Source organism: Corella eumyota, chromosome 1 (genome assembly GCF_963082875.1).
Source record: "Corella eumyota chromosome 1, kaCorEumy4.1, whole genome shotgun sequence".
Taxonomy (NCBI): domain Eukaryota; kingdom Metazoa; phylum Chordata; class Ascidiacea; order Phlebobranchia; family Corellidae; genus Corella; species Corella eumyota.
Genome location: NC_137490.1, coordinates 5,284,099 through 5,295,416, shown reverse-complemented (window position 1 = coordinate 5,295,416; position 11,318 = coordinate 5,284,099). Strand labels below are relative to the sequence as shown.

General features: G+C 32.4%; 2 protein-coding genes across 2 annotated transcripts; one reads left to right on the top strand and one right to left on the bottom strand.

Moving 5' to 3' along the window:
- Positions 1–638: 638 nt before the first annotated feature.
- On the top strand, positions 639–4,113 carry LOC145763881 (asparaginyl-tRNA synthetase-like). The gene is made up of 8 exons (XM_082575425.1): positions 639–767; positions 964–1,073; positions 1,369–1,489; positions 1,631–1,771; positions 2,071–2,409; positions 2,484–2,635; positions 3,036–3,237; positions 3,697–4,113. The coding sequence occupies exons 1-8, from the start codon at positions 657–659 to the stop codon at positions 3,967–3,969; spliced, it is 1,449 nt and encodes a 482-aa protein (XP_082431551.1). The 5' UTR covers positions 639–656; the 3' UTR covers positions 3,970–4,113.
- On the bottom strand, positions 3,995–10,391 carry LOC145763875 (uncharacterized). Its single transcript, XM_082575416.1, has 11 exons — positions 10,247–10,391; positions 9,943–10,082; positions 9,485–9,644; positions 9,144–9,353; positions 8,817–8,929; positions 8,623–8,734; positions 5,777–8,457; positions 5,364–5,556; positions 5,019–5,261; positions 4,715–4,900; positions 3,995–4,582 (listed from the first exon to the last, which is right to left on the bottom strand). The coding sequence occupies exons 1-11, from the start codon at positions 10,340–10,342 to the stop codon at positions 4,175–4,177; spliced, it is 4,542 nt and encodes a 1,513-aa protein (XP_082431542.1). The 5' UTR covers positions 10,343–10,391; the 3' UTR covers positions 3,995–4,174.
- Positions 10,392–11,318: the final 927 nt, after the last annotated feature.

The following is an 11,318-nucleotide window of genomic DNA, read 5'->3' as shown; positions in this document are numbered from 1 at the left end:
AGTTTAGAACTCTTTAGAAAGTTGATAATATACATTTTTCTTTCTTCAATTACATATATGAGTATATAATAAAATCTTTCATTAGATTGTAAGTATATAGAAAACTATATAAGCTAATCAAATAAAATTCTACTTATAACATGGCAAGTAATAGGTGGATATGACAACAAATACTTTTCGTTTTTTTGCCTCGAGGCCTGATCGTAAACCTGTATGTGATGAAATTACAGCATCGGTGGAATCTGGATCAACAACATTAAGAATGAAATGTATTTTGTTACGTTGATTTATTACCACATAAAACCAACAAAATGATAGTTATAAACAAAGAATTTATTTAAATTAATTAATAAAAGTAAAAACGATTAAATCTTTTTTAAAGTATAAAAAAAATAACAAATACAAACCCCTATTACATTTAAAAATGCTCTTCGAATTAATTTAATTATTTAAAAAAAATTATAATTCGATTAAATTTTAAAAAAAGCACACAACTAATGATTTTTTATAAATTAATAATATATGTTTGTTAAATGTTATTGGACACAACAAACGAAATATTTCTAAATATAATCTGACAACCCTGCAAACATGTGCGAACAAAACGTGCTTTGTTATTGTTTGGTACATTAGTAAAATATGTTAAATTTTTAAGTATGTTTAAATTGGGATCTCTAAGATATTTCTCTAAAAAAATTGCGATAGATCATGTAAAAATAAAAGATGTATTAAGTAAAACAAATAAGTCACCGAAGGCTCTTGTAAAAGTACGTATGTTATTAATTTTTTTAAATAACTTTATTCAATTTTTAAAATAATCAAATATTTTTTTTATTTTGCTATTATTAAAATGTTTATTTATTTAGTTTTTTACACTTTTTATTTTTAGTGTAATTAAATGCTAACAGATGACAAAAATAGATTATTTTGTATAACAAGTTTATCTTTAACTTACTTTTTAAGGGCTGGGTTAGATCTGTTAGAAATCACAAACAAAAAGTTTTTATTGATGTAAATGATGGCTCCAGCTTTCAATCTTTGCAGATTGTATTACCTGCTAATTTATATGAAAGGTCTTTATTTAAAAATATTTAATTTTTGTGGCAAATAATTAATTGTCCACAAGTGTTTACTGGTTCAAATTGCTTAAAAAGTTGTAACGCCACTGAGTAAACATGATGATTGCTAATTTTTGTGTTTTTAGTTGTTTTTAGTAAGGGCGATTTATCTAATAAAAAAAATTCAAATTTGTTAAAATACTGTCAGCTAAATTAAAATATAAAGCCACTACACATTGGTTTTATATTTTTAATGTTATTTTATATTGTTTGTATATATATATATATAATACTACCAATTTTTTTTAAGTAAAATACAATATGGCTCAAGTGTAGCTGCTCTAGGAAATATTATAGAAACCAATTTGCATCAGGATGGAATAGAAATGGTCTGCAAGGAAATAACAGTAATAGGACAATGTGATCCAGATGTATATATGTATTTTACTTTTTTTTAAAGGATTTTTGTTATAGAACCAACATATTGATGTGTACTTAATATAGTGTGCTGTAAATTAGTTAAAAATATTTTTAAAAGTACAAAACATTTTCTGTGTTGAATCTGATCGTAGGAATACCCTTTTCAATATAAAAAGGATCATGAAATGCAACATTTACGATTGTTTCCACATCTGAGAACAAGACAGAGGCAACTTGGAAGTGTTTTACGTGTTCGAAACAATCTAGAGATGTCACTACATCAATATTTTCAGGTTTTGTTATGTTTACAATTTTATAAAATATTCATAAAATATAAGTATATTATATATTTATATTGCCTAACCAAATTGCTGAATATCACAATTGTTTGTGTCATACATGGCAATTTTATTCTTACTGTGCAATTTTTTAAACCTTTTTTTATTTTTTTTACTATCACTGTAATTATAGCTTAGTATATTTTAATTGTGCCTAAATACTGACTTAACTTTAAAAGGTAAGTTTCAGGTGCCAACAATTAACTTAAAAAATATTTTTTTACTACTTTTTATTTACATATTTTAAATTATAGAAAAATGGGTTTCTTCACATTCACACTCCAGTTATAACTTCAAGTGACTGTGAATGTGCTGGTGAAAGGTTTAATGTCACGTCATTCAATAACGGGGAGTCAACCCAAGATAGTGTTGATAATATAAGTAATTTTGATAAATCCGAAGAAAAAAATCCTGGACATTTTTTTAATACTCCTGTTCATTTATCAGCTTCAAGCCAGCTTCACTTAGAAGCATGTGCTATAGGTTTAGGACAGGTTTATACCCTAAACCCAGCTTTTAGAGGAGAATTAGGATTGTCGCGAAATCATTTAAGTGAATTTCGTATGTTAGAAGTAGAAACTGCATTTTCCAAGGTAATCATTTTTTTGTGAATCGTAATTAGTTTGTGTTTTCTTATATTAATATATGACAACTATTTTATGCTTAGTCATTGGAGGATATAATGAGAATTATGGAAGAAAGCATTAAATTTTGTGTTGCTGATACTCTTGAATCTTGTGAAGCAGAGACTGGTGATTTTCACACCAAAGAATATGCAAAAATGCTAACTGATGCTACAACCAATACCCCCTATACTAGGTAAAATTTTAAAACAAGTGTTGTTATATAGGATTCCATTTTAATTTCCACAACAACCGACATTTTTTTTGTATACAAATTTATCTTTGAAGTGGAAAGGTTGAATGCGCGACGTAAACATAGCATAACATCAGTTACCCCGACTCAATTTCAAGTTGCCTTTGGCAGTTTGGCATATTATAGATTATAATTCCCCGATAATTGAGCTGCTAATTAGTTGCTGGTTAAACAGGAGTTTATATCGTTTATAGCGGACTTACTTAAGAGTGCTTCAGCATAAAATCACTGGGGATCAAACCCAGGGTCTCATGTAGTGTAGGAAGTGTTCTAACCACTACACCACACTGCCGGTAAACATTAAGTAATTATTATTATTTTTTAATTGTATTTAATGTTTTAGAATGTCATATACAGATGCAATCGACATTTTAATAAACAATTCTGTCAAATTAAAGACAGCCAAAGCATCATGGGGTATTGATTTTAATAATGAGCAAGAAGAATTTTTAATCAAATATTGTGGAAACAAACCATTATTTATAACTGATTTTCCTGCTACTGTGAAGCCATTTTATATGCTTACTAATCCTGATAATAAAACAGTAAGTAAAATATGTTTTTTAAATATACCCTTTTTTATTTTTTTTTGTATATATCTTTCTCCTTGATGTGTAAAAGGTCGAGTGCGCGACCTTAACATAGACTAACATCAACTACTCCGACCTAGTCTCGAGTTGCCATTTGCAAGGATATTGTAGATTATAATTGCCTAATAATTAAGCTGCTGATTAAGTGCTGACTCAGCAGAAGTTCATACTGTTTAAGGCACTACAGCATAAGAGCTTTGGGGATTGAACCCAGGACCTCATGTAGTGTAAGAAGTGATCTGACCACTACACCATGCTGCTGTTGTCATTTGTAAGTTATTGAAAAAATTTCGGGAGAAAAAACATAAGATATTTTATTCTTAATTAAATAAATTTTGTAGCTCAATTCCAGGTCAATTGTAGGTTTTGATCTTGGGCATTATGTGGTCATGTCCATTTTTTTGTTGATAATAGGTAGCAGCAGTTGACCTTATTTTTCCACATTGTGGTGAACTATGTGGTGGCAGTCTACGCGAACACCGCTTAGATTTACTAGAAACCCGAATAAATGATCTGAATATGGACGTTGAAAAATATCAGTGGTATTTAGACTTAAGAAGATATGGTAATGCCCCTCATGGTGGGTATGGAATGGGGTTTGATAGACTTGTGCGTTTTTTTCTGGGGATTCATAACATTAGAGATGCTGTACCTTTTCCGAGATATTCCCATTCTTGTTTGTTGTAACATATTTTCCTTATGGTAACGTGCCATTATTTTTATTTAATGAATAAATGTAATATTGTTAAAAAAAATTTTTTAGTGTTTTGGAAAAATTACTTTAAAACTACTTTAATTTATTTATTCTAAAAGATTGTCTCTTTGAGCAATATAAATAAATAAATCAGAAGTCTTATAAAAAATATTAATTTACAAAAAATGCCAATATCTGTTATGGAAAAAAGTTATTTATTTTCCTCCACTCAATATTGTCACCATTCATAAAGTCGCTGGTTTTGACTTTCGCCAAACGTTGAACCAATGTTTCGGTATTCACTTTTTTGGGGACTTTATTAGGAGGCAGTTTGTAATCAGGCTCGGCCGATTTCGGTCTTGCCAATCGACGATAAAACTCGTCCGATACAACTTCGTCTACTTCCACTGCAACTTGGTGCTTTGTTAGTGTTTCTACTTGCGGTAAGTTACGCTTCAGAGGTTGGCATGTTTTTGGACGTGCTAGTCTTTGTACGAATCTATTTTTGGCTGCCGCTTTTATTGGTTTAGGTTTGGGAGTATCTGGTGGGTGAGCTTCGATATTATTTCCATTACACCCCATAACTTCATGGATAGTACATTTAGCCTATTAATATAAAGTAAAAACAATTACGTTTTTTATAGTATCAATTTCACATGACTGTTTTTTCGCCATGTTAAATGGCGGTTTAAACAAAAGTTTAAACTATTTATAACCACTCTTGTCATACTAGCTTACCCATGAATAAAAGGTGCTTGCTCCTTTATTGATAAGGCATACTCGGTCAAAACTTAAGCCAGTAATGTGAGAACGAGCTTGTTTTGCTGTTTGGAGGGAGATAGTTGAAACATCGCAACTAGCAACTCTCCTAGTAAGAGAAAATCTTCCTACCTTGCTCATTAAGCGAGCAATTGATTTCCATTCCTGCAGTAAATAAATGTTGAAATTATTTCTGTGTTGGATTTCCAAAAATAATACAAATTTATAAAACACATAGTTCCATAGATGTTTATTTTTTAGTACATGAAAACTTTAAACCAACCTTTATTGTTGCCTGATCTTCTCCCAATAGCAAATACGTTGCCGACATCACTTTTCTTACAATATCAGGAGGGCAGGGGTAGCTCTGAATTTCAGATATCAATGACCGTGTCATCGATCCAACCGAAGACCTGAGTTTACTAAACTCTTCTAAGTGCTCAAGTAGACGGTGAGCTCGTTTAACTTCACTTTTAAATTTCCCTTCGTCATTTTCGGGCAAGTACTCTTCGCATTCATTATCAATCTGAAAAAGTTTATGATTTTAAATTATAGATATGGCTATTTAAAGAATAATAGCTAGAATTATGTATAAATGGCTAGGTATAGCAACTGTCCTACCACTAACCTGATATAAGATGTGTTCAAGGCTATCTGGGTTTCGCTGTTTTATAGCGTTTTCAAGATTTAACTTGTACTGGTTGGCAGTTATACGATTAAAAGCCTTGTGTGCATCGTTCAGTATAAGTCGATCGCCTTCCTCTAAATTATCAGAACCGAAACATCGAGTAAATTCGTGAATGGCCTCCCACATATCAGCTCTGTAAATAAAAAAATATATACACCATATTAAACCCTAATTATGTAACTAAAGTAAGAAAACATATTAAGGACTTTTGCTTGCCACGTTGTTACCCTTTTGGTTTTTCTTTGCTTTAAATAACGTAAATGACAATACAAACTATACATTTTTTATGTTATTGCTTTTATATAGGTTATTTAAAAGATTTTAAGTTTAGATTATATTTCGACACTCCTTACCTGTCTCCACTTTTCATAGCTTGCTTTAATTTTTCTGTCAAATCTTTTCGGATTTCCTCCCAAACTTGCTTTGCTTCCTCTTCTTTCTTTCTACTTTCTTCTTCCTTTTCCAGCTTTCGAAGACTTTTCTCGGCCTTACGAAGAAGCGAAACGTTCTTCTGTTCTATGTCCTCCCATGCATTCTTATAAACAAGACGCAGCGGAGTCAAGTCAGACTGTTTACTGGTAGCGCGAGATGCACTGGAAGGCCGCTTTTTTAGATTTTGTTTTGGTTGTTTATGAGGTGAAGTTGACCTTCGACCTTCCATGTAAAATGAGTTGGATTTACTTAAAGCATTTTGTTGTCCAACTTTTCTTTTGGTTGATGGTTGCCTCGGACCTACACTGCTTCTAGTTCTTCTGATTGGTTTGCTGTCTGGAATGACTGGCTTGCGGGATTGAATATGTACATTTACATTTTTGGTGGTAAGAACTTCTCCTGATTTTGTTTTGACACCATCCTGACGAGGTGTGCAAACCATTTTAAATACTTCCACTGCTTCTCGAAGTGGTCGCGAACACGATTTCTCCAAAATTGCTTTTTTCAGTTGTCGTCTAGCGCTAGAGATATCTCTCTTTTTGCTTTGCTCGCCTTCGCGTTTGTGCTGCAATTCAACCAATGCGAATACTTCTTTCACGGTAGCGTATAGGTCATAAGTCTCATTAACGTTAGCTAAAACGTTTAAGTCTAAGACCTGAGTAAGTTGTTCGGCGAACGAAATCACTTTGGCTAAACCTTCCAGAGACTTCGCGTTAAGAGCGTTGTGCATATCGTTTGTTAGTTTAATAAGTTGTTCCTGTCGGTCGTGTATCAACGACAAGGCTCTTAAAGCTTCAGCACTTATATCAGATGGTATTGTGACGTTTAATTCATTCAATGTTTTTAAATTGCCACAAATGTTTTGATACCTTTCCTCAGAAATTATTTCGTTAAATATCATTTCAGCGTTTCCTTGCAATTCACCAATTAGCCTTAGAGGATTTGAATTGTCTTTTTGGTCATTAAGTATGCGTCGGTTTATTCTTTTAACATGGTTAACAGCAATACTTTCTGATTCAGCCTCAATACGCTTTAGCATGGTCATGGCTTTAACATACGCCGGGTCAAGGTTCGAAATGCAACACACCCTGGCTCGAGCAAGGGCAAAACGAAGCTTGTGAAGATCGATACAGTTACAGGCATCGCCTAATTCTTTAAGTGCGCCCATTCTTCTGTTTTGTAGAAAAATAATGCTTTCCTTTTCCTGTTTCGCTTTCACGACGATGGAATCTGTTGGCAGTATTCCCAGTTCTTCGGCACGAAATAGACCGGAGTCTAGATGCTCGATGTTTTTATCTGAAACAGCTTGCTTTAAATATTCAATACATGCCGATTTGTCACACCTTAGTTTTTGTAATTCTGTTTCAGCCTTGTGCAGTAATGGGTCGTCCCTGTTTATTTTGCAAAGTGAATTGTTTTGTAATGCTCTCACCAAGTCGCTCTCACATTTCGAGTTAACTGCTTGACACAAATCGTATTTCGCCGAATTAAGTTTGGCATTTTCGTCCGCTTGGCGGAGACGAAGTTCCACCAGCCTAAGCTCAGCCACCTTTCTGTCTTCCAAGATTAATTTTTCGGGAAAAATCCTCTGCAACGAATTTAAAACAAGTTTTATTTTGTCAACGTTTTTCGAATTTACAGCAAGAAGAATATTTGATTCTTGCGGTCGATTGTAACAAAGGTCAACGAATCCAGGGTCAGGCGGACTGTAATACTTTGAATTACACAACGTCGATATTGCGCCCTCTAGATTCGAAATAGCTTTCAATATTTCCGCTGAATTTCTAGGAACCAGCTCCGGTTCTGCAAACAGCCCAAGCGTTTTCTGGGATTTCGTGACGTCAATATATCGATTGACTATCTCTAAAATAGCCTCGGCTCCATGAACCGGTGTGAAATCTGAAATTAAAATTCCGCTGGAGCTCAGAATTTCAGGTTCTTTGCGATAGAATGTGGTAATGTTTTCCAAAGTCATTCGAAACGAATTTGTAAAGGCCTGAATCGATGATCTAGCGATTTCGATGGCTTTTGTTAAGGATTCGGAGTTGACAACGAATATTGATATAAACTCCCTTATAGTAATAGGTCGGTTTTCTAAAAAGTACTTGGATTTTATACTTTCAGAATACTTGTAACTAGCACTAGAAGAATGACCGTATTGGTGTGCAATAGATTGAAGCTCAGAAACAAAATTAGAAACTATGTCGTCCAAAATTTGAATCTGTTTTTTCTGCGAGTCGAATCCATGTGATATAGATTGAGAGAGGGAAAATATTAACTTACATTCCTCGCGTATTGAGCAGGTTACCGTTCTAACGTCGTCGATGAGTTCATCACGTGATGTTAAAATCTCAAGACTGCCGTATTCTGCTAAAAACTCGGAAAGTGGATTTTTGTTCTCGCGAAAAAATTCCACAGGTTCTTCGTCCGTTTGGATTGAATGTAAAACGTCGTTGTCCTTCTCGACCAAAAATTGAAGTTTCTCGAATTTTCTTTCAAACAAGCACAGCACCATTTCTTCGGCTATCTTGTAAGTGGTTTCCAATGTTGGCAAAGCCATTGTTTCGTATATTCGTATTACCTTCTCTGGCAATTCCACTTCCTAAAATTTATTTGTTTTATACTGTTGTCATTCTATCAAATATTTTTTAAAAATTTAACAAAACTGTTAGAAAAGACATATTAACGCACTATTTTATTCATAGAAAATCTATTCTGTCACCTATTAACTTTAGCTTTAGTATATATAGAAACGTTTTCAACTCACTTTCGCTTGATTTAAAAATTGCTTTAGTGTCTCAACGTTGCGTTGTTGTAGGCTACTTTGTAACCCCTCTATCACATCCGCACGCTGACTTTCTAATAGTTCACGCATCACCCTATAAAGAACATTTCTTAGAAATTACCTTTTTGATTGGTGTTAGTGGTATAAATTTAAATCAAAATTTGTTAATAGTTTACCGTATTCCGTTATGAAAAGTTGGATCTTGGCGTGAAAATCCGACTCGCTTCCATCTTGTGAGTGCCTTTTTTAAATCAATAACAACTCTTGATTCAATTGCTTTTTCTATTTCCTATAAAAAGATATAAATTAAAAAGTTCTCATCCGCGAAAAATAGATAACCTAACTTTACCAGACCTGGGTCAAGTCAACTTTTCACCGAAACAATTTTTTTTACACAATGTAAATTAAAAAATAGTTTACCCATAAGTCGTGCAACAACATCGCTATGAGAAAAATAATAAAATAAAGTAATATTGTGGGTTTAGTCTGATTGGCGCACAAACCTCTTTTGGAAATCGTGGATTTTCTGCGACATAAGCTTTTTCCTTTTTTAAAACTTCGAGCAGATTTTTAGCTGACGTCACTAAATCTTTAAAGCGTTCGTTCAAGTCATTCTCGCCGTCAAGACTTGTGACGTCATCTGAAACTTCTAGTGCAGATTTCAATGACTCGCAATTTTCCAGTTTTATAGCAAGCTGAAGTTTATCAATAACCTAATGTTGAAATATTTTAAACTGAATTTAAAGTCATACTTGTTATATGTATATATAGATAACACCATTAATAATATTTTATTTTTTATCAATTTTTTAAACTTTTGATAAGTTTAAATCAATTTAATTACCTGCAAAGTGTTTTCCAAAGCTTTAGCATGTTTTAAATATCCATGTTCGTCTATTAACTTTAGCTTGTTGAACGCTGTAATTGCTAAAGTCAAGGCTTTTAAATCATTTATGCCATTTTTTGATTTTAACCCAGATTCTGCTTCCTTCCATTCTAATAAACTATACAAACAATTTCACATTAATAAATATAATCGTGGTGTAGTAGCAGCGTGGTGTAGTGTTTAAAACACTTCTTATACATGAGGTCCTGGCTTTGATCCCCATTGATCTCATGATGTAGCATTCTTAAGTAAGGCGTTATAAACGGTGTCAACTCAAGACTGGGTCGGGGTAACGGTTGTTACTCTATGTTGAGGTCGTGAAGTAGACCTTTCCAAATCAAGATAAAGATATATACAAAAAAATAAAACCATTTATTTACATATTTCGTAATTTCTTAACTATTAGCAGTGCTTACAGAGTGTGTGCTGATGCCCATGTTTTTGAATGCGCCATAAAACCACTAGATTTTGCTTCGGCCAGCGAAGTTTCAAGGTTTGAAATCCGCTTGCTGCGAATAGCTTTCTTGATTGCATGTTCGTAGGGTTGTGTTAAAAACTAAAAACACATTCAATAAAACTTAAACCATATATCATAAAAAAGAAACCAAAACTTATGTTTTACTTAAATAAGAGCAACAAGCATTCTTATTTATTTACTTTTAACAAACAATTAAACTTTATTTAATTATTATAAACTGTTAATTAGTAATAATAACTTACATTTCCTTTTGAATTCTCCTTTCCTAGACTCTCTGTTGTCAAAATTTCTGACTGTTTTTTACCTAGACAAACTGACAAACCGGGTATGGAAGGCATTTCATAAGTTCGTGCAAATTTTTTTAAGAATAAAATCTTTTAAAATTTCTCAAACGATTCTAAAACTTCTATAGCCTATCTTATGTATATGTACAGTTTGGGTTTTAAAGGCCTGACAAATTTTCTAATATCTAATTATATCCTATTGTTTAAAATGATTTTAAAGCGGAATTAACAATGGCAAAGGTATGCGCTAGGTTAATTAGGTTCAAGCTTTAACAAAACAAAATTGGCGTACAGCTACAGAATTCGACACTATTCATACCAATAAAATCGATGTAACGACGCCCCATTTGTTTTAATGTAAGCCTGATGTCAGTTCTTTATTGTGTATTTCGTTTTATTCAATACAATTTTGTCTAATCACTTAAAGATATTTTGTTTTATTGTTCATAATTTATTGATTCTAATTTTTAAACTGTTTAGTAATTAATTAAGTAAGTTTATGTTGCTATAGAAACCGAATTGTGTTTTTTATGATATGGTATTTATCTATTTTAATATATTTACTACACTTATCTCAAAAGCCAAATTCAGAGTAAAAAAATAGTTGGTAATATTCACAATTATTTTTAAAATTAAATCCAAGTTGCTCTTATTTTACAAATATATTTATTTGATTTCGTATTCTCCTACTACCCAAAGAAAAATGTTTAAGATCTGGATAACTAAACATTGTGCTAAAATATAAACACATCGTATAAAGCACGGCATTCTTTTATTAGACTAAACACGACATTACATTAGCATTGTATGAAAAATAGGCACAGATTAATCACAGATTGCGAGTATATAGCGGTTATGTAATTGTTATCAGTACTTTCAAGATAACAATATTAACGCAGATGTGTTTACTAGATATCCAGTTTTTAAGTAAGTCGTTATCCCAAAGGTTTTTTTTTCAATTAAAAAAACAGCGGAAAAAAACTTGCCGACATTGAACTAAAAAAGTAAGACAACCTAACAGCTAACACAT

Excerpts from the sequence above, each read along its gene's own strand:
- LOC145763881 (XM_082575425.1), top strand. The coding sequence starts at position 657 with ATGTTTAAATTGGGATCTCTAAGATATTTCTCTAAAAAAATTGCGATA. Across the intron at positions 1,490-1,630 it reads TAGGACAATGTGATCCAGAT|GAATACCCTTTTCAATATAA; the intron begins GTATATATGTAT and ends ATCTGATCGTAG. Across the intron at positions 2,636-3,035 it reads ACCAATACCCCCTATACTAG|AATGTCATATACAGATGCAA; the intron begins GTAAAATTTTAA and ends TTAATGTTTTAG.
- LOC145763875 (XM_082575416.1), bottom strand. The coding sequence starts at position 10,342 with ATGCCTTCCATACCCGGTTTGTCAGTTTGTCTAGGTAAAAAACAGTCA. Across the intron at positions 9,354-9,484 it reads CTTTGGAAAACACTTTGCAG|GTTATTGATAAACTTCAGCT; the intron begins GTAATTAAATTG and ends TTTCAACATTAG. Across the intron at positions 5,262-5,363 it reads TTGAACACATCTTATATCAG|ATTGATAATGAATGCGAAGA; the intron begins GTTAGTGGTAGG and ends AAACTTTTTCAG.